This window comes from Ips typographus, linkage group LG7 (genome assembly GCF_016097725.1).
Source record: "Ips typographus isolate SLU linkage group LG7, UJ_Ityp_2.0, whole genome shotgun sequence".
NCBI lineage: Eukaryota > Metazoa > Arthropoda > Insecta > Coleoptera > Curculionidae > Ips > Ips typographus.
This window is the reverse complement of record NC_138428.1, coordinates 6,461,057-6,483,834: the sequence shown is the minus strand read 5'-3', so window position 1 is coordinate 6,483,834 and position 22,778 is coordinate 6,461,057. Positions and strand designations below refer to the sequence as shown.

General features: G+C 34.9%; 2 protein-coding genes and 1 long non-coding RNA gene across 4 annotated transcripts in view; 2 read left to right on the top strand and 1 right to left on the bottom strand.

Annotated features, from left to right (window-relative positions):
- The window catches only part of fry (microtubule binding protein furry), an 83,140-nt gene that overhangs the window by 47,750 nt on the left and 12,612 nt on the right, over positions 1–22,778 (top strand). The window contains exons 24-31 of one of the 2 annotated variants that reach the window (XM_081983475.1): positions 1,634–1,866; positions 1,920–2,117; positions 2,170–2,650; positions 10,833–11,269; positions 11,324–11,452; positions 11,565–11,740; positions 14,986–15,178; positions 15,238–15,510. In XM_081983475.1, the coding sequence (XP_081839601.1) occupies positions 1,634–1,866; positions 1,920–2,117; positions 2,170–2,650; positions 10,833–11,269; positions 11,324–11,452; positions 11,565–11,740; positions 14,986–15,178; positions 15,238–15,510 (2,120 nt within the window). Of the gene's footprint in view, positions 1–1,633; positions 1,867–1,919; positions 2,118–2,169; positions 2,651–10,832; positions 11,270–11,323; positions 11,480–11,564; positions 11,741–14,985; positions 15,179–15,237; positions 15,511–22,778 lie in introns of both variants that reach the window. The other variant, XM_081983473.1, reaches the window with a different exon arrangement.
- Positions 19,056–19,438, top strand: LOC145731627 (uncharacterized). The gene is made up of 2 exons (XR_014178835.1): positions 19,056–19,194; positions 19,370–19,438. It is a non-coding gene; the product is annotated as an uncharacterized LOC145731627 (long non-coding RNA).
- On the bottom strand, positions 21,295–22,413 carry LOC145731889 (uncharacterized). The gene is given in 3 exon segments (XM_081983881.1): positions 21,295–21,815; positions 21,818–22,021; positions 22,080–22,413. Coding segments are annotated over 3 exon segments (1,059 nt in total).

Below are 22,778 nucleotides of genomic sequence, written 5' to 3'. Positions count from 1 at the left end.
AAACAAGAGTCAACTTTCACGACCTCTAGCGGCTAAACGGGACAACTTAGCCGTGCCCGCTCAACGTCACGTGATAGCCCCGTTCATTAGCTTTCTTTTGTTATACTGTGGTTTTATACAGGTGTTTCAAGTAAGCGAGTTATGGACGATTTTCTGGAAAAGTGCATCAAAATTTTGCTCAAGTTGGGAATTTGAAGAGAGTGGTCAAAGGAAGGCTGTAGGAGCAAAAACAATTGAATATTGATACAAACATTTTACATTAACTAGGCCTAGAATTTGACCTAGATTACAAAAATCGAATAAAAAATTATAAGTTTGGTTTGTTATTCAAATTTTGGACACCCTGTATACTGATGGACTATCTAGGAATAAAGTAGACGAAAATATCTATACGATTCATATTTGGTATTTTTTTCTTTTTTTAAATGAAAACAAGTTACAAGGATGTTAAAAATTCAATGAATCACCCTGTAAACTACTCCATTGTATTGTCAATAAGTCGGTTATTTTGACAATTATAGGGTGGTTCAATATTCCAATTTGTAGCCCTTGAAATTCTCTTTTGACCACCCTGTATAGCGTTTTTACCTAAAACGTCGAATAACTGAGTTATTTACTGTTAAAACTGAGTTGTTTGTTGTTAAGTTCGATTTTAACAGTTTTTACTGTGACAGACTGTGACAATTAAATCAGATTACTATACTTGCATAAATTTCTAAATAATATTTTTTTTTAAATTCATATTATTTTGAAAAGTGTTGAGGTTAAGTATACAACATTTTTCAGAAAGTTTCCGGTAATTTTTCGGAAAACAACTGGAAACTCTGAAAATTCAAAAATAATTGAAATGATTAAGCTCTTTATTAAGAAAAGAAAAAATAGAACGGCAATTCAATGAAGACAAAAAGATAATCAACCATAAACAATTATTCTTTATGGTTATGGATGTTGAAATGTCAAACGTCAACTTTTTGCGGAGTTGTCAGCTTGTACCATTGTCAATAAAGTCCATTATGCCTACTTTATACTTCCCATTTAAGAATTAAATTAAATTTAAATTTCCACTAAAATTAATATTTAAACTAAGAAATCTTGTTTAGGTTTATACTACAAATTAATAATTAGAAAAATAAATGACTGTTTTGACTTACTGGACGTTCGACGTTGATGTTTGACGTTGACGTTTCTATTGTCATCGTCATTACGCGTGTTTTGTGGATAAAGAAAATTTTTATTAAAATAATTTAAAAAATTTGTTCTTAAACCACTTTTTCGGTAAAAAATCCAATTATGGAAATAGACGATTCAAGTCTAATAGACTACGTATCGCAATAGGAGACAGCAATTTACATCATGAGTGATGACAAGTATGACAGTGATAGTTCCGAAAGTCAACGAATTTAAACGAATTAAGCCGAACTTTAATAAAGTTGGTTTAACTTTAATTTAAAATTAATTTTAGTTTAGTGTAATTTGAAAGTATAAATGGGCTCGCTTGTAAGTTCACTTTCAGCTTTGATAAATTAATTTTAGTTTAAATGAAAGTTTAGTTTAATTGTTAATTGAGAGGTATAAAGCAGGCATAAAGGTGACACGTTATAAATCATTTATTTTGAATTTAATAAATAAACAGGAGACACCGCTAGCCAAGATGACAAACTAACCATCCTGGCTCAACTCTTCTGGTTGGCCGTATCCTTGTTGGAGTCGGACTATGAGCACGAATTCTCATTGGCCGTCAAACTACTGTCCAGAGTGATGCATCGGCTGCCGTTGGACAGACCGGACGCCCGCGACAAAGTCGAAAAACTACAGCAGCAACTCAGATGGAACAATTTCCCAGGCGTGCACGCCTTACTACTTAAGGTTGAGTAGTTTTTCAACTGTAAGAAGTTATTTAAGGTTGTAATGACGTACAGGGTTGCACTCATCCCAACATTTACGAGCCTGCGGTAGAGTTGCTGTCCCTCTTCACTCCTCTACTAAATTTTGTGGTCGTGGACGCGTCACAAAGCATTGCTTTCCCTATGAATGTGATCGCTTTGTTGCCCTACATGTTGCTGAACTACGAGGACGCTAATGAATTGTGTATCCGAGCAGCCGAGAATATAGCTCAAGTTAGTTTTAGTTGCTGGTGGAAATAAAGTACTGATCACCGACCACTTTTAGGTTAGCATTGAAAAAAGCAAGAAACTGGAACCTTTAGGCACGGTGATGAACTTGTACAGTCGCAGAACGTTTAGCAAAGAAAGTTTCCAGTGGACCAAGTGCGTTATTAAATATCTGCTGGATACGTACGGACACTTGGGACTTGCAATTTTATCTTTCCTCGTTGAAATGCTGGAAAAAGGACCCGGCAACTTGCAACTGCCTGTACTCAACATTGTGCACTGCGTGCTGCACTACGTGGATTTGGCAACGCCGGCCGCGCAGCCAATCAACGCTGATTTACTGAAAATGGTAATCAAGTATGTGGAGGGTCCGCACTGGAAGGAAGCTCTTAAAATCCTCAAGTTGGTGGTGAGTCGGTCCAGTTCGTTGGTGGCGCCGCCTATCAGTCTGACCACGCACTGGGAGAGTCACTTTACGTTGTTGCCTCATCCTCCCACTTTTACAGAGGATAATTTGTTTGCTAAGAAGGAATTGCCAGGTGAGTGGTCTAAAATCTGCCAGGCGTAGAAAGGCTAAGGTCTAATAATTATCGTTCCTTGTCTATTAGTTGTGAACTGTTTGAGACGGAATTTTGACGTCATTGACGAATGTTCTTTAACCAATTGTTAAAATTCCGCGTTGCCCTGTCCCCAATGAATAAAAAAAATGTAAACATAGCAGGAAGGAGCAATAGCAAACAAAGTGGGTGACAGAAACAAGTGGGAGGGGGGGGGGGAGTAATATGGCGGCCGTCAACTTCCGGTTGGCACTATCAGATCTAAATTTAATCTTGTCCACTGTACAACTTAATTTAAATTTGCAAAACTCAACTGTTAAAGAACCACTAACAAACAAAACAAACTAACACTATACTACAACAAATACAAACAACAAATTTTTGCGGGTTTGAAACTCCAAACTTTCAATGACTTTGCGTCAATTCAACTGCGCAGTAGGCGAATGCGCAATCAACTTCCGTCCCCCTCGCTTAATGCACAAACGGGTTATAATTTGTATTATTGTTACCTCCTGATACTTGTTCTTTTTACTCATTGCCTGTCCCCGACGCCATTTTAACGGTATCACACCTTTTTACGATCCGTTTCTTATCTGTTTATGTGGTAATTGGACGTGATAACAATATACGTGCCCTTTACCCTTTTACGATTCTACCCTTATCGGTTTTTTGGTAATTGGACGCGATAACAATATACGTGCCCTTACCTTTTTACGATCCGTTACTTATCTGCTTTTTTGGAGATTGGACACGATAACAATATACGTGCCTTTACCTTTTTTTACGATCCGTTACTTATCTGCTTTTTTGGAGATTGGACGTTATAACAATATACGTGCCCTTACCTTTTTACGATCCGTTACTTATTTGCTTTTTTGGAGATTGGACATGATAACAATATACGTGGCCTTACCTTTTTACGATCCGTTACTTATTTGCTTTTTTGGAGATTGGACATGACAACAATATACGTGGCCTTACCTTTTTACGATCCGTTACTTATTTGCTTTTTTGGAGATTGGACACGATAACAATATACGTGCCCTTACCTTTTTTTACGATCCGTTACTTATCTGCTTTTTTGGAGATTGGACGTTATAACAATATACGTGTCCTTACCTTTTTACGATCCGTTACTTATCTGCTTTTTGGTAATTGGACTTGATAACAATATACGCGCCCTTACCGTTTAAGTTTGACAGGTTCTTCAAACTTTTCCCATTGCAACTTAAATTGATCGATTCGTTTATTATTTTGTGCGAGTTGTATTTGTGTTTTTCATATTTTGATATTTTCGGTAACCGAAAATGTCTAAACAAGTCAGTGAAGAGCGAACAGTGGCTGATAGATGTTTCATGTGACATACAGAGAGTTGCTGCTTACCTTGCAGGTTTACCATCAAGAAAATAACACACACAATCCAGAATCACTACCAACACTTTGCACAATTCAAATAAAGTAATTTTACGAGTAACTAACGGCACTGATTTAATTTTTCCGCTCTTGTTTATATTTTGCTTTTTACCAACATAACCTCACTCTTGTGAGGATTGTCCTTCGAGCAAAAAGAACAAGTATCAGGAGGTAGCAAATACCCACCGCCCTCTATACTAGAAAGCCTAAAACGTCACTTTTAATGGCGGCGTTTTGCGGTTTTTGTTTTATACACAAACGTATGCAAGTTGTGATTGAAAAACTGATCCAGATATGTATAGACTATAAATAGAGCTTTTTTATACACAATCAAGTCCAGCCTAAACAAATTGGTTAGAACACTTGTCCTGGAAAGTACAATACACAGCAAACTAGTTTAAACACTGTTCAATGTAAGAAAATCTGTAAATCCTTGAAACTAGGTAAGCAAAACTGGTAAATGGTTCTTATGTTATTACCAAGAACATGTTAATTTCTACAGCTTCCTTTATCCCTTTATGAACTGGTCAAAGAGATTGAAGATACTTTTTATTAGATTTTTTACAACTTTATTTTTACTCACATAAAACAATGGAAAGACATAAGCACACTCGAATAATAATTACCGTCTATCTTCCTTAACCTGAGTATCTTAAATTGTCATTAGATGACATAATGTTTATCTAATATGTTCTGTAAAATTGATTATTTTAACACTCCCTTCCAATTTTACAATACATACACATCAATATAATAGTAAAATGAATATCAATACAACAACTTACTTCTATAACAATTTCTTGAATAACTTATAAGTTCAAAATATCTACAACATTTACTTTTTCAATAAAATATCTAAATTTTGGTAGCGGTAGAGCTTTTGTGAATACATCAGCTACTTGCTCTGCTGTACAAACATACTTTAAAATTATTTGTCCTTTTTCAACACAATCTCTTAAAAAATGATGACGAACATCAATGTGTTTGGTCTCTAAAGTACTTGCCATCTTAATACAAGATTGATTATCCTCAAAAATCTCAACAGGATAAACATTCTTGTTCAAAATATCACACAAAAGAGCGAAAAGAAAAATACATTCAGTCACACATGCCGATAAAGATACATATTCAGCCTCTGTACTCGATAAGGCAACAACTGATTGTTTTCTACATTTCCATAAAACTATATTATCATAGACATTAATTAAAAATCCTGAAATACTTTTTCGATCAAAAACATTATTAGCAAAATCAGCATCGACATAACTAGATATAATGATATTGTTATTTGACTTGTTTGATTTAACATATTTCAGTCCAAAATTTTGAGTTTTCTTTAAGTATCTCAAAACATTTTTCAAGTATTTAAAGTGTTCTTCATTAAAACAATTCTGAAATTGACTGAAATATGCTACAGCATAACATATATCTGGACGTGTACCTAACATAATATACATAAGGCATCCAACTAGCTCGCGGTAGGGAATATTCTCTTGGCATACATCTTTCTAACTTTAAATTTGGTTGTACTGGAATATTACTTGTTTTACTGTGTCTCATTCCAAACATGTTAATAACTTTTTGAATTAATTCTCTTTGATCAATGCACAAGTAATGTTCAGTTTTAGTAATATTCAAACCCAGAAATTTTAATGGAGTAGAAGTCAAATCTCTCATTTCAAATCGATTGGTTAGTTTTAATTTTATTTCTTTTAGGTGCTCCAAAGATTTTGAAATGAGAATTATGTCATCTACATGAATTTGAGTTTCATTTAAAATTATTTTTGTTGCTCTCACAATGAAGGATGTTTTAAAACTCACATACCTGTGCATGTAACAAGTACCTAATAAGTTTACTGTACTAGAAAGCACTTGTACTTACCATTGAGTATAGTGTTGGAGTAAAATCATCCCACTTCAAAGTGTTCAACCACTGTTGAGTTAGATCCGGTTTATTGTAAAGTAAAAAACTGACACGGTTGAGCTTTTTCCTGAATTGCTGTTAGAATGTGGCTTGAAAAACTTATGAACGGCAGCAAACAAAAATAACCTCAAGTTTTGATTTTAAACCGTAAAAATTCATCTAATCCTCAAAAAAACTCAATTTCCACAATACAAACAAACGCAAACTGTCACCACTATTTCCGCCATATTGGAATTTTTGACAAACACCTTCTAGCACCGCCCTCTCTACAAGAAAGCCAAGAAGGTGCATGCCAAAATTTCCAATATGGCCGAAATAGTGGTTGACAGTTTGCATTTGTTTGTATTGTGGAAATTGAGTTTTTCGATGATTAAATTAATTTTTAAGGTTTTCAGTCAAGACTTGGGATTACTTGCCAAAGTAATTTTTGTTTCCTATTATACAGGATGGTCCAGTTTTAAGTGTCAATAATTCACCATTTGATAGCTAATCAAAAAATAAGTTGACTTGCATTATGTCATTTTTCTGAAAAAGGTTTCCTAAGGAAGACACAGTCCTCCAAATTTCAATTTAAAAAATCGTTTTATAGCTTAAAAATCAACATCCAAGAATTGTGAAAGTCCAAATTTGTACTGAATAGTCTAAAAACTTTTTTACTACTAGGAATGGTCTTATGATTCCCTTTATCAGACTGCCATCCTGGTTGAGTGTCTGAAACTGGCATTCAAGAACTAAAAAAAGTCCGGAATCAAGACAAAGATTGTATTGTGCATGAAACTCATTTTTTACTACTAAAAATAATATAAAAGTTGACTTTTAATGATAGATCTGACTTTACTAGGACTAAAGAGAGTCCAAAAGTATATTTTCAAGACTTTAATTGGTGTACAACTCAATTTTCTGGACTGGACAAGTCTAGAAGTAAATTAAATTTTCGGACTATTTTATTTCTAAAAATTAGTTCTCAAGACGTATTATTGTAGCATTTGGTACCAACATTTTTTACTTTTATTACTGAAGAAACTTGACTTTTGGAAATAGAAACTCGATTTTTCAGTCTTAAAAAGCACTAAAAACAGTCTGAATTTCTTAGAGGTGCTACAATTTATTGCACCTATGAGTGTAGAAGTCAATTTAATAGTGAAGAAGCTTGAAATAACATTTTCAAGATTATGGTCAGTGGACAAACTGACTTTTAGGGCTGATAAGTCAAAAACTTTGTAAAGATAGTCTTGAAACTCGATTTGAGGCACTGAAAACAGCCTTAAAACACTAAAAACAGTCTAGTTTATTAAGAAATACCCGAATTTTTAGCACTGAGGTGTCTAGAAGTCGATTTAATAGTGACAAAGCTTGAAATGCTATTTTAAGTCTATGAAGAATGTAAAAATTGTTTTTTAAGTTTGCTATGTCAGTAACTTGGTGAAGATAGTCTTGAAACTCGATTTTCCAAGCTGAAAGCAGTTTTGAAGCACTAAAATAGTCCAGAATTCGAAGAAAATGAAAAGCAAAGTAAAAAGCACGAAAAGTTAGTTTTCAAGACAATTTTCATGAATCTAATGTCAATGTTCTGCATCTAAGACTATTTTCAAGACTAAAATATTGAAATTTGTCTTCAAATTATGAAAACTTACTTCAAATGCAAATTTTAAGCTTCTGATGTCACTTTTCATTAGTTCAGTTACATTTTGGGGTTCAAGTCAATTTTTAAGGTTTAAATGTATGAATTTGTAGTAACAAATTCTTGAAAAAGTAGTTTTTATGTCTACAAGTCAATTTTCAGTATTAAAGTTTCTCGATTTGCATGAAAACAGAAATTTGAAGGACTCTATTTTCCTTAGGAAGCACTTTTCAGGAAAATGTTATAATGAATTTCAACTTATTTTTTAATTGGCTATGGATTGGTGAATTATTGACATTTAAAACTAGACCACCCTGTATATTGTTGTTTATATGTTTATTGTTCTAGTGAAAGTGTAGTTTGTGTTCATTTTATTGTGTTATCACTATTGTTATTGTTCTATAATTTGTTGTTGGTTTTTTAACTTAAATTCTATTGCCTCTACAATATGCCGTCCACTTGTTGTTTGCCAAATTGTAAAAGCAATTTGGTGGAAGGCCCAAAAGTGTCAGTCTTTTACTTTCCAATAGACCCTGCTCGAACCCAACAGTGGTTGAAAGCTTTGAACTGGAATGATTTTACTCCAACACAATACTCAGTGGTAAGTACAATATGCTTTCTCATTCAGTAAACTTATTGCCTCTTACATACATCGGTAGGTATGTGAGTTACATTTTGAGGCCGCCTGCATTTTGAGAGCAACAAAGGTTTACTTTGAAGAAACAGGACAGCTTTTAGAAGTTCCATTGGCACATTTACATTTTAAAAGAAAGGTCTTGGTAATAATATAAAACCCATTTACCAGTTTTGCTTACCTAGCTTCAAGGATTTCCAAATTTTCTTTGATTGAGCAGTTTTCACATTAGTTTGTAGTACTTTCCAGGACAAAGGGTTCTAACCAAACTTGCTTTGGCTGGACTTTATTGGGTATAAAAAGCCATATCTATACATATCTGGATCAGGAATGAAGCGTTCTTTGATTTTTCACTCACAACTTCTAATCAACTACACGAAAAAATAAAAAAAACATATTTTCTACTGCATCTGCATAGGTTTGTGTACAAATCGAAAACGGCTAACGCCGCCATTAAAAGTGACATTCTAGGCTTTCTAGTATAGTAGGCGGTGAAATACTCCGTTTGCGCATTAAGCGACCGAGACGGAAGTCGCCATCTTTGTCCCCCACATTCGCCTACTGCGCAATTGAATGAAACTTCCTAAGTTAGCCGTAAAACAGTTTTGTTTATATATAGTTCGTGGTATGTGAAGTTAGCTAAAAACCGCAAAGATTTGTTGTTTTTGTTTGTTTTGCTTTTCGGTTAAAGGTTAATTTTTGCAAACTTAAATTAGTTGAATTATTATTGACGAGTGGATTGGTGATTAGTGGGCAATAGTAGACTGATTATCGTCACTGATTTTCTGACAGTTTTCGGCCGCCATACTGAACGATTTTTGTCCCCCTCTTTGATTGCTATTGCCCTTTCTGCTATATTTTTTTATTCATTGTTTGGAACTAATCTATGACAAGAGTGAATTTCAATCTGACGTCATCATTTATTACGTCACTGCCGCTAGCCCTGGGATACACTTTACATTATGTTACTAGTACAAAAATGGATTTTCATTGTTGTCCTAGGAGGTAAAAAAAATGTCCAGAACTTGATTCAGACTAAACCGTTGCATTTAGAAAAAAACAGATGAAATTAATACACTTACTTTGCTTTGATTGGCTCTACAATACAATCCTTTCATGTTCTTATTCAGAAATACAGTTTTCCTGAAGGTTCCAGAGCTAAATTTGTCATAAAAATTAACGTAAACAAACTGGCATACTAGAGAGATATGGATGTGCAAATGATGCCTTGTCCCTAATAGTGGCTTCCTTATGTTGACATCTGCGCATGCGTTTTTCAATTTAATTAAGACGAGCCACTAATGATTGTGCCTGCCGTAAATTAAAGCCTGGTTTATAAAACAAAATTTAAATTTAGTAGTAAATTTAAATTTAGCTGTAACTCTAAAAAAATATGGTGTTCATAAAAGAAATATTTCAAGTCTTAAATCAATGACTGCTAAACGCCAAAGTTGTCATTTGCGCTCATTTGACATCAAAAACTCTCAAAAATATTAAGTGAGATTCGGGATTCCCACATACCCAGTGTTGTGATTTTGGAATACACAAACACAAAAATTGAAATTGGAAAAACCAAATATTACTAGGCTTCAGTTTAACCGTTTAAACCGTAACCTTTAGCTGCCAGGAAAAACCATAACCAAATATTCAAATTCAAAACACAAATCAGCTGATTGTGTCATTGGAGGCGCTTGCGCAGTAGCAAGATGATTTAACTTTAGCGTTAACTTTAAGAGAATTTAGAATTTTATGTAAATCCAAGGTCACTAGATACAGCTAAATTTAACGTTAAAGTTAAATTTCATTTATGAACGTCTTGATTTAAAACCACTAGTCTTATTCTTAAAGTTAATACTAAATTTAAATTTTGTTTTATAAACCAGGCTTAAAGACTTGGTCATGCTTGGCTTTAAAGAGTCCTTATTGTACTTCGGTTAGTTCCGTATCACATTCGGTGATTTTCGTTTCAATTTTCAGGTTAGAATTTAAATTAACAACTCAGCCTTATAGTTGACATCTCCATAGTACTACAAAAATTGTATAAACACTGCCTGACCTTTTTTTACCTTTACAGCCTGGAGTTATTAAAAAGCAGTCACTAAAGTTTTCTACCATATCTCTCTAATGACAGGATAACAGTTAACACGAAGCCATTTCCAAAGTTGTCCAACAGATGGCGTATCATGGCTGTTTAGGCGACACCTATTGCTTTCAATCGTGGTTACGGTTACGCCTTCCGAATTTACTTCTTTTTTTTCATTGATGTTGGGGCTTAATTTTTCTTTAAAAAACATGAAAGATAACCACCATGATTTAAATATTTTCAAAAACAAAAAAAAATCTGATGAGTTTTTAAAAGTAACAAGAGTTTTACCATTAAAATCCTTTCCAAAAAATCGAGCTCTAGACAAATATGCTAGTTTTATCCCTAATTGACCGAGAAATGGGGTTTTCTGGGCAAAACATTCCAAATATGCTACACGGACGTAGAATGCGATTATTGTGCCTTTTTCTACGCCTAGTATCATAATATACTTATAATACCGAAATTGTATAAGTAATCTAAACTCAGGTCGTACAATGGAATTCACATTTGACGTGTCGCAAACGCCGGTGATTGGACGGCGTTTCTTCAACAAAACCGAAACTGATTCGGACAAGAGTAAATCAACAGTTACACCGAGACGGTCCTGTTCGATAAGTCCGGCGGATGGGACGGCCCAAAGCGGTTGGAAACGACCTTGGATGTGTCAAAGTCGCGTCCGCGAATGCCTGGTTAATTTGTTGACCACCTGCGGACAACGAGTGGGTCTGCCCAAGAGCCCGTCCGTGATATTCAGTCAAACGTCCGATTTGATTGAGCGTCAATCGAGCATGGCGTCCAGTACGGAAGAAGTGTCCGCCGGAAATAATGACATGAGCGGCGGATCGAGACGGGACGATGCCGCCACCGATTTTGGAGTTTTCAAGGACTTTGACTTTTTGGAGTACGAAAGCGAAAGCATTGAGGTGGTTTTCGTTGATTTGGAAATGTTGATGAGACATTAACGTTGTACCGTTTAGGGTGAGAGCACCGACAACTTTAATTGGGGCGTGCGCCGTCATCAGTTTGGCCAGGGCGAGGACGAGCAGCCTGGCGTGCGTCTCGAGGACAGTTTGAGTGAAAAAACTCCCGTTTTAACTGTGAGAAAGGTACACGTGTGCCCGTTTAATCATAATGTGAGTCTGCTTTTTGTTTTTGTTTGTTTGCTTCTGTTGTTTGTCGGGTAAGGTGTAAGGTTGTTACGTTACTGGTGCCTTGCAGCCCCTACTGACTGAAGAATCATCCGATGATGAGGTCGAATCCGAGTCGCCTTTGGATGAAATGGTTAACGCTCCAGAGTTTGATAACAGTAACGCGGAGAGTAGTGGAATTTTTCCGCCTTCTTCGTTGAATCTCAGAGAGCAGCAGGTCATTTCTAGTGCCCGTTCTGATACCAGGTAAGTGATATCGTTATACACTGTGTCCGTAAAGTATGGAATAAATTCGATTAAAATTTAGGGAATTTTTGGGGGAAAAATTTTATTTGACGTTTTCAAATGAGAATCCCCAATTTTTGTTGCAATTATGGATTCTACTTAAAGTTCTGGGTATTTTTCATGCCATAGCCTATCCTATGTCGATATTTAGCTGTTTTCAATAGTGTTCAATAATAATAGAAAACTTAGTAAAAAACAGTTATTAAAAATTAAATAAAAAAATTGAATTTTCTTTTTTAATTTGAAATTTTCATGCACTTTTTCCAAAAATGTTCCATAACTTGCTTATTTGACAGTTGACGACCAAAAGTGCTGGAAGTGAAAAGATAGCTCAGGTCTTAAGCTTTCCAAAAATATACTTACTTAAGTGAATCGGTTGCACCGTTTGGCCGCTAGAGAACGTCAAAGTCAAGCTTCACAAACTTTTAAAGTGATTTAACAACTTTTGCTTAAACCTAAAATAACTGAGTTATTTTAACAGTTACAACAAAAGGTCACTGAAGGTAAAATATAGTTCAGACCAAGGGCTTTTCTACGGTATGTTCAAAAAAGGTCATTGCTGTGATAGTTTGACCGCTTGAGGGCGTCAAAGTCAAGCTTCACAAACTTTTAAAGTGATTTAACAACTTTTGCTTAAACCTAAAATAACTCAGTTATTTTAACAGTTACAACAAAAGGTCACTGAAGGTAAAATATAGTCCGGACCAAAGGCTTTTCTACGGTATGCTCAAAAAATGTTATTGGTGTGATAGTTTGACCGCTAGAGGGCGTCAAAGTCAAGCTTCACAAACTTTTAAAGTGATTTAACAACTTTTGCTTTAACCTAAAATAACTCAGTTATTTTAACAGTTACAACAAAAGGTCACTGAAGGTAAAATATAGTCCGGACCAAAGGCTTTTCTACGGTATGCTCAAAAAATGTTATTGGTGTGATAGTTTGACCGCTAGAGGGCGTCAAAGTCAAGCTTCACAAACTTTTAAAGTGATTTAACAACTTTTGCTTTAACCTAAAATAACTCAGTTATTTTAACAGTTACAAACAAAAGGTCACTGAAGGTAGAATATAGTCCAGGCCAAAGACTTTTCTACGGTATGTTCAAAAAAGGTTATTGGTGTGATAGTTTGACCGCTAGAGGGCGTCAAAGTCATGCTTTTTGAAAACACAGTTACTACACAGTTTTGGAGATATTTCCCGAAAACTAAAAGTTGTTTTTCACTTTTTTTGGGACGCCCTGTAGTAGTAATAATGCGGGGGGACCCTAAGAGGTTTGACGGGTAGGCCTTAAGGCCCTTTTCGCCGTTTCCCCTCAAACCCTTCCCACCTTACCACCCCTGACCTACGCCACCCAGACGGTCCGTCTCCCTGACGAAGGCAAAGATCCGTCCTCTTCCTGTCCCGTCCCCCACCAATTCCAATGTCTAATGGGACACCCTGTATCACCCTGACACTCATTTTGCCCCAACTGTCACGGTTTTGGGGATAACAAGTTTATTTCTCTCTATTCTAACTAAAATCAAAGGTTTTAAATTTCTTGACAATTTTTGTTTTTAATTTTTCAAGGACAAACGGTACCTGGTACCAAAAAAGAATTAAAGGTAAAAGTTGCACCCCCTCGAGGTGCGTTTGTGATAAAATTTTTAAATCTCTAACTTGAAGCGTTCCTGAGATATTTAGCAAAAACTACAAAAAAAAAACCCAAGTTCAATTTTGACGCGCTCTAGCGGCCGAACCGGGCAACTTAGCCGTGTTAGCTCAACGTCACGTGAGAACACCGTTTATTAGCTTTCTTTTGTTATTTGGCTCGTATATACAGGATGGTTCAAATAAGCAAGTTATTGAAGATTTTCTGGAAAAGTGCACGAAAATTTCGCTCAAATTAGGAATTTTTGCTCGATTTGAGGGGCGGCCAATCAAGACTGCTAGAGCAAAAACACTTGAAGATCGATACAGAGGTCGCATTCGTTTCCAAGCTCAATGGAGCGAGCAGAGCGTTATTGACGTCACAATGACGTAATTTGACAGTTGGTTAAATTATGCTTTTGCTAAATTACGTCATCGTGACGTCAAAAACGCGCTGCTTGCGTAATGCGGCCAAACATTTTACATCAAGTAGGCCTAGAATTTGACGTAACTTTCAAAAATCAAATAAAAAATGGGTCATCCCATTTAAGAAATTGAAAGTTTGGTTTGTTGCTCAAATTTGGGACACCCTGTATAGTAATGGATTATCTAGGAAAAAACAAACTTTGCGACAATAAACCAAACACCAGCTGAATATTGACATAAGATATGAGACATAAAAGATACCCAGAAATTTACGCAGAATCCAGAAATGCAACAAAAAATGGGGATTCTCATTTGAAAATGTGAAACGAAAGGTCGTATCTCAATTTTGGGACATCCTGTATATCTTTTTTTTTAACACTCTATATACAGGGTGATTCCAAAGTTGGTGCTTTCCTTTCACCTGCGAATAGGGCTTCAAAAAATAAGGTTTTTTTTTCCTTTGACGCTTTTTCGAAATATGAACAATAACGAAGATACAGGGTGTCAAAGTTTTACTGAAAAAATAATAATTTAATGATTTTGGCCAAACCACGTGAAGTAATTAAACAAAATTTTGTAGGTGTCAATAGCTACGTGGAAAGGAAATTTTCCAAGAAACAACAATTTTCTTGCGTTTACCAGTGGCGTGCGTATAATTTTTTTCAAACATTTTCAAAAAAAAAATATTACCCTACTGGTTTTTTTTCAAAATAAAATTTATTATTGAATTCCTGGTTCAATTCTAAAAATAAAACCCCTTTTATTATTTTTTGCTACGACGCACCATTTCCCAGTAAAAAAATAAAAACCGTCTTAATGCGTGCCTAAAATTAAATGCTGTTTTAATTTAAAATGTCAAACTATTAAAAATTAGTTCAAATGCGGCTGAAATCTTTTGTTTTTGTTTATGTCTGTTGATAAGGAATAACCTGTAGTTAGTTAAAATTAAATTTAAGTTATTTTTAATTTTGTTTTTTTTTCAGTAAAACTTTGACACCCTGTATCTTCGTTATTGTTCATATTTCGAAAAACCGTCAAAGGAAAAAAAAACTTATTTTTTGAAGCCCTATTCGTAGGTGAAAGGAAAGCCCCAACTTTGGAATCACCCTGTATTGATTGAAACATTAATTCTACTGTTACTATTCACTCTCTACCCAAGTGGGTCTAGTGCTGGAGACTTGGGAGAAGTAACTCCTTGTAACGCCTCCCCGAACTTACCGGGAATGCCTAGCAACATAAAAAACTCGAAAAACGACGTCCTGGACAGCTGGAACGCGTTTGTCCAAGCCAACAATTTATCCACGCCGGCAAATTGTTTGCAGTTTTTCCATCAGCTGCAGAAACTCGTCACTGTATGTTACTCTGTAAACGCACCTTTACGCTGGATCATTGTAAATTGTAAAATATGCAGAACATCGCGCATTCCACCATGGAAACAACTAGAGAAGCGTGCACTAACATGCTGCAATCGACGTCGGGCAGTCAGGCCACCATCAAACTGCTAACGACTCGCCTAAATTCTATGATGGACGTGGTCAGCTATCGCATCCTGCCGGTCAACGTGATCTGGTTCAATACGATGGCGCTGAGCAACTCCAGGTTTTACGAAACGTTAAAGTATGGAATGTTGGAGGTGCAGGAGCATTTGGAAACGTTTTGCGATAAACGCGAACAAGCAGCCATGGTTAGATTAAACTTAAATTTACAACTAATCATAAAAACAATTTTGTCCACGACCAACCAATAATGTACTAATATTCAGCGTGTTGACAGAAGCTAAATGAAGGTCATATAGCGTCAGAGTGATTAATGAAGAGGAATAATGATCATTATTCCCTCTCGACCTAAAGGTGGTTGCACACCAAGCATAAAACATGGGATATGCGGTATTTCTTGCATGTATAGTCAAATTTTTACCCTTTGAGAATGACGTCATGCAGGTGAAAAAAACACGCATGTCTGGAATTAGATCACAAATTCTAACCTACAAATCCTTTGAAAAATTAGTGCGTTCGGAAGTGACTGATGATCAAGTGCCCTGAAAATCACATGATCATGAGAGTTTCAGTTTAATCATCATTCATTCAGTGAATAGGTGTGCTTGCACTCACTTAAAGATCTCTTCTACTCCTAATAACATAATATATTATTAATGTTCATTGATTTTGTGCTGTGTTATTGAACTTTGCATAATAAAGCGAAAATAGTAATTTGTAACTAAAGCTCGGTTCTCATGTATCAGGAATTATAACGGAGCGCGGGGTGCGGAATGAATGCATTTTACGCACGGAAAACTACTTGTCGTTCACATGTGACGAGTGACACAGTTGCGGAATGGTTGACGGAATAGTGTTAATACAAGTGGGTTTTACAGGCGATTTTGTCCTTGACTGTCCTTTCAAACTGTGTTTCTAGCAGTTCAAATTTTGACACTGTTTTTCTAACTGACTATACTCGATTTTTTAGTGTTTTTTTAGACTATTGGATAGGAAATTTAATAAGGATTCCAAAAATGTGTTTAAAACTGTCATTTTCACACTACAAATGGGTTTTACTGGCGATTTTGTCCTTGACTGTCCTTTCAAACTGTGTTTCTAGCAGTTCAAATTTTGACACTGTTTTTCTAACTGACTATACTCGATTTTTTAGTGTTTTTTTAGACTATTGGATAGGAAATTTAATGAGGATTCCAAAAATGTGCTTAAAACTGTCATTTTCACACTACAAATGGGTTTTACTGGCGATTTTGTCCTTGACTGTCCTTTCAAACTGTGTTTCTAGCAGTTCAAATTTTGACACTGTTTTTCTAACTGACTATACTCGATTTTTTAGTGTTTTTTTAGACTATTGGATAGGAAATTTAATGAGGATTCCAAAAATGTGTTTAAAACTGTCATTTTCACACTACAAATGGGTTTTACTGGCGATTTTGTCCTTGACTGTCCTTTCAAACTGTGTTTCTAGCAGTTCAAATTTTGACACTGTTTTTCTAACTGACTATACTCGATTTTTTAGTGTTTTTTTAGACTATTGGATAGGAAATTTAATGAGGATTCCAAAAATGTGCTTAAAACTGTCATTTTCACATCACAAATGGGTTTTACAGGCGATTTTGTCCTTGACTGTCCTTTCAAACTGTGTCTGTTAGTTCAAACTTTGACACTGTTTTTCTCTCTGACTGTACTCAATTTGGTAGTGTTTTTTTAGGTTAGTAGATAGGAAATTTAATGAGGATTCCAAAAATGTGCTTAAAACTGTCATTTTCACACCACAAATAGGTTTTACAGGCGATTTTGTCCTTGACTGTCCTTTCAAACTGTGTTTCTAACAATTCAAACTTTGACACCATTTTTCACCATGACTGTACCGATATGTTTTTTGTTTTTTTTTTTGGCTATTGAATAGGAAATTTACTGAGGATTCCAAAAATGTACTTAAATCAAACATTTTCTTACTACAAGTGGGTTTCACCAGCGATTTTGTCCCTGACTGTCCTTCCAAACTGTGTTTCTTTTAGTTCAAAATTTGACACTGCTTTTCTCCCAGACTGTACCACATTTTATACGGTTTTTCCAAGTAACTGAGTAGGAAATTTAACGAGGATTTCAAAAATGTGCTTAAAACTGTCATTTTCATACTACAAGTGGGTTTTACTGGCGATTTTGTCCTTTACTGTCCTTTCAAACTGTGTTTCTAGCAGTTCAAATTTTGACACTGTTTTTCTAACTGACTATACTTGATTTTTTAGTGTTTTTTTAGACTATAGGATAGGAAATTTAATGAGGATTCCAAAAATGTGCTTAAAACTGTCATTTTCACACCACAAATAGGTTTTACAGGCGATTTTGTCCTTGACTGTCCTTTCAAACTGTGTTTCTAACAATTCAAACTTTGACACTATTTTTCACCATGACTGTACCGATATGTTTTTTGTTTTTTTTTTTGGCTATTGAATAGGAAATTTACTGAGGATTCCAAAAATGTACTTAAATCAAACATTTTCTTACTACAAGTGGGTTTCACCAGCGATTTTGTCCCTGACTGTCCTTCCAAACTGTGTTTCTTTTAGTTCAAAATTTGACACTGCCTTTCTCCCAGACTGTACCACATTTTATACGGTTTTTCCAAGTAACTGAATAGGAAATTTAACGAGGATTCCAAAAATGTGCTTAAAACTGTCATTTTCATACTACAAGTGGGTTTTACTGGCGATTTTGTCCTTTACTGTCCTTTCAAACTGTGTTTCTAGCAGTTCAAATTTTGACACTGTTTTTCTAACTGACTATACTCGATTTTTTAGTGTTTTTTTAGACTATTGGATAGGAAATTTAATAAGGATTCCAAAAATGTGTTTAAAACTGTCATTTTCACACTACAAGTGGGTTTTACTGGCGATTTTGTCCTTTACTGTCCTTTCAAACTGTGTTTCTAGCAGTTCAAATTTTGACACTGTTTTTCTAACTGACTATACTTGATTTTTTAGTGTTTTTTTAGACTATAGGATAGGAAATTTAATGAAGATTCCAAAAATGTGCTTAAAACTGTCATTTTCTCACTCCAAGTGAGTTTAACAGACGATTTTGTTGCTGACTCTTTTTTCAAACTGTGTTTCTGTCAGTTCAAACTTTGACAGCGCTTTTCTCTCTGACTGTACCGAATACCTGTTGTTTTCATTCGATTGGCAATCTGAAGCCAAGCCTTCTTCAAGGCATTATTATCCTTGTGCTGAGGGTGCTTAGAATCCCACAAAATGGGGTAACTTTGGACAAAATCAATTAGCGTAGTGTTAAAATCGTTTTCGTTCATCTCCACGGACATATTTGCTTTGCTGTTTCTGTTTTGGTTTCTGTCCCTGTCATGAATGTCATGATTACGACGTTTACGCGCGGAAAATATCAAAATATGCAATCCGGTCCGGATAGACGGACAGAACGCTTACGGAAGAACGCTGATTGGTTGAACGATTTTCCGCTGTCCGCATTCCGCGAATGTTCCGGATTCATGTGAACCAAGCTTTAATCTTACGAAAAAGAATAAAAAGAAATACATACTGTTCTCGCGGTCTGAGTTTACCCGTGCGTCATCCCCCTGTGATTTAGAAGTAGACATGCATTACTGACTTCATCCTTGTCTATTGTTCACTTTCAGAAAGGGTAAATATCTAAGTGAATGTCTTCCAAAATAAACATTTACTGATTAGCGCTTCTATTTCAGTCATTGTCAGTTTGACAACCATCGAAATTTATTTGATTTGTTTACTATTAATTCTTTTCCGTTTCTTTGTGTTGTTAATCATTTATAAAGTTTTCTATTTACCACACCACCACAGTTCTTTTACGAGCTATTGTTTCTACGCTTTTAACATTCTGTAAGTACTTTCATAATATTATTATTTTGTTTATGACGGCTGTCACGATCTAACCAAAATTGGCACAATTACTAACCTGTTTTGAAAAAAAAGTGGGAGTGTCTATTATGATTTTTATTTAGCCATTTGGTTTTTCCTAAATTCGGAATTACTTACTATTACAGTATTTTTTTAGAAAATGCCTGGAAAAATTCTCTACAGACAAGCCCAGCAGTTAATTCTTAACCTTTGTGAATATTTTGAATTGGAAAAAACTAATGGAGGACCTTTAGAAGCTTTATCATCTGTTCAGGAAGAACATAAGAAATTTTAAGACCTTACATATTCTTACTGATGTATTTTTTTTGATACTAGAAGGTTGTAGCTGCTTTGAAAATTTCCCGCAAAACTGTTTATTAGATTCGGGAAAAGCAAGCAAGTAATCTTATGATTTCCTCACCTAGAAAACCTAAATCGAGACGTTATCGACGGGTCAAGACCACTGATTTATCTGAAAGCATTAAAATGGATGTTCGAAATACATTATATGATATGTATAGTATGTTAATAATAGTAAAATATATCTACTTTTGTAAGAAACATCTATTAACATTTCATTGTTTCCAGAGACTGAGATTTTTGGGATGCATTATAGATTTTTCATAAAAATTTCTTCAAACATATTAATAATAAACTCATAGAAAAAATAAAATAAGCGTCTAAAATGTTTTCCAGCGGGTTTAAAATAAAATTTGTGGATTGCAACCTGAAAATGAGATATGAAATACTACAGCATCACTCAGAATGTCTTATTGAATTTTTAATTTGTTGTATTTATTTTAGAGAAACATGTAACCATCCAGAACCTAAATCAAGAGCTTAAAGTTAAAGAAATACTACATATTGGTGATACATCTCTGCGAATTTTGGTAAATAAATTAGGTTTCAAATTTAGACGGAATTCTATGATCCAAACGGAGACTTCTCATAAATAAAAAATGTTATTTCGGTAAGGATATTTTTGATTTGCTTTGGTAGAAGGTTGTTTTAGTGCAAATTTGCAGCCAATGATCTCTACTTTCTGACTGACAATTCACACAAAATTTTAAACGTCACGAAGCTTTAGACACGCCTTTTTCTATAATAGGCATTTACGAATATTCTACCGGTATATACCTGTTTAACCTACAGCGTTCGAAAATTGTTTTTGGTAACTACTATTGCCGTTCTGAAATTTTACCCATATACCGAATATATGTACCCGGTTTATGATTTATGGATCGAGAAGTTCCGTCGGTAAATTAAGAAAAAAGGGACTTTTGACAGGTTTTCCGTTAAATTTAGAATCATAGCCTCAAACATTAGTTTGTTTGACCGTTTGTCGGTTTGTTCCTCAGTTTAGCTAGCTTATGAGATTGACCTGTTAAATTAAAATGGATATTGGAATATGTTCTGTTTGCGAGATGGAGGGAGAGTATGCCGATATTATAAAACATTTCAAAAATTAACATCTGGATCAGATGTCAAAGACATATCAGGAATAGGAATACCAATCGCGTTCTAAAATTCATTCAACCGTAATGAACCAGATCCTTAAAAATTACACCGATTGTGGTAAACGGTGGAATTAGCAGGTATAATTTTCGTAAATGCCTAATATGAACACAACAGGTTTGTTGACGAAAACTTGATTTGATTCATATGATTATAAATAACGTAGCCTTCGTGACGCACGGGTAAACTCACTCCGCGAGAACAGTACAAAGAAATTTACTATATGCATACATATATTTAATACACAACGGCAAAATTTAACGTGCTATCGTAGTAAAATTACAAGCTAAACCATACAATTTACAAACAAGTACTAATTCTAAATGTGTTTTTTTTTCGAGAACAAAAAGAAACAATATCAAGATGGCATCCCGATTGAGTATTCCAATGTGTACGATAGAGCAGGATAGGCTTTAAAATTGAGTACTGCTACCCTATGTCGAATGAAAAAGGCTGGAATTCAAGCTGACGACTTCTATTTCACCAACATTTCTAAGAAAATGTTGGTCAGTAAAACCAAAATAACCCCAAAAATAAAGAATTAAGAAGATATACATGAGTGGGTAGCTAAATGAGATTATCTTCAATCTCGGAGTCACTTAATTCCGAGCTTAATTCAGAATCTGAATCATTATTGGCTTCAGTAATAATGAGTGGTTCAATGTCTGAAACATCACAGTATTTTATGGTGTTCCAAGAATGGTTTATGAGCTTGTGGACATGTTGAATGTAGTTTTTCCAATGTTCTGCTGGCATTTCTCTTAAAACCCTTTCCCAAGTTGTCAATACTTCCACTGCTGTCCCTTGTAAACTTATCATATGTTCATCATATTTTCTCTTGCACTCGGACCAGACCATCTCTATAGGATTGTATTGGCAATGATATGGTGGTAATCTTAAAATTTTGTGGCCAAAAGATTTTACATATTCATCCAGGTAATATTTTTTTTGTGGAATCAATTTTGAACAAACTAAAGTCCAAATTTCATCTTTCATCGCTTTTTCTTCAAAATCGTAATTTTGTTTCCTTAACCAGGTAATTAATTTTTGTTTTGTCCAAGATTTCTGGAGTTACCATTCTTCTAAAGTCCAGAATGGTAACTCGCATTGTCCATTATTATAAGTGATTTTTCCGATAAATTTGGGATAAGTTGATTTTTAAACCAATTTTCAAAGTTTTTTCGATTCATGTTGTCATGATAATCGCCTTTTTTCGAACCGCTTTTAAAAACCAAACTCGCATTATTATTGAAGCCATTTTCATTTCCTGCGTGAAGTACTATATAACGATCACCTGAAATAGTAGCAGAAGTCATCGTCATTGTATTCATGTGGACTCTTCAATAAATTACCTTGAGTACGTTTAGTAGAACTTGTAAACATCGTGTCATCTTGCCAACTACTTCGAAAGGAACCTTTGCTATAAATCCACGTTTCATCCAAAAAAACAGGTGCTAATCCATTCGACGCTTCCTGGTTTTTTGTATACTCCCTCAAAAATTTCATTCGCTTCATTTGGATGTCTGGAAGTTCCATCAAATATTGGCGGTTACTTGTCCTTTTCCATTTAAAACCGATGCTTTTACACCATCTTCGCAAAGCAGAAATGGAAGCGTTAAAATGCTCTCCAATTTTTTCCAATTTTCGCACATTTGCCATTGTTACATATTCTTTTTTAGCATACATTGAATAAATTTGATCTCTTATTTTGTTCTTCATAAAAGCGGTTATTTTGTTTTTACTGACGGACATTTTCTTAGAAATGTTAGTGAAATAGGAGTCGTCAGCCTGAATTCCAGCCTTTTTTATTCGACATAGGGTAGCAGTACTCACTTTTAAAGCCTGTGATGGCTCTATCATACACATTGGAATAATCAGTTGGGATGACATCTGGAAACTGTTTCTTTTCGTATTCCAAAAAAAGCAGCACATTTAGAATTAGCATTTGGGCTTGCTCATTGTAGCGCATCATTTTTATACCTTTGATATTTGTTTATATCAAAGTGACAGTAAATGTCAACGTTTTTAATTTGACAGGATGACAAAATTAA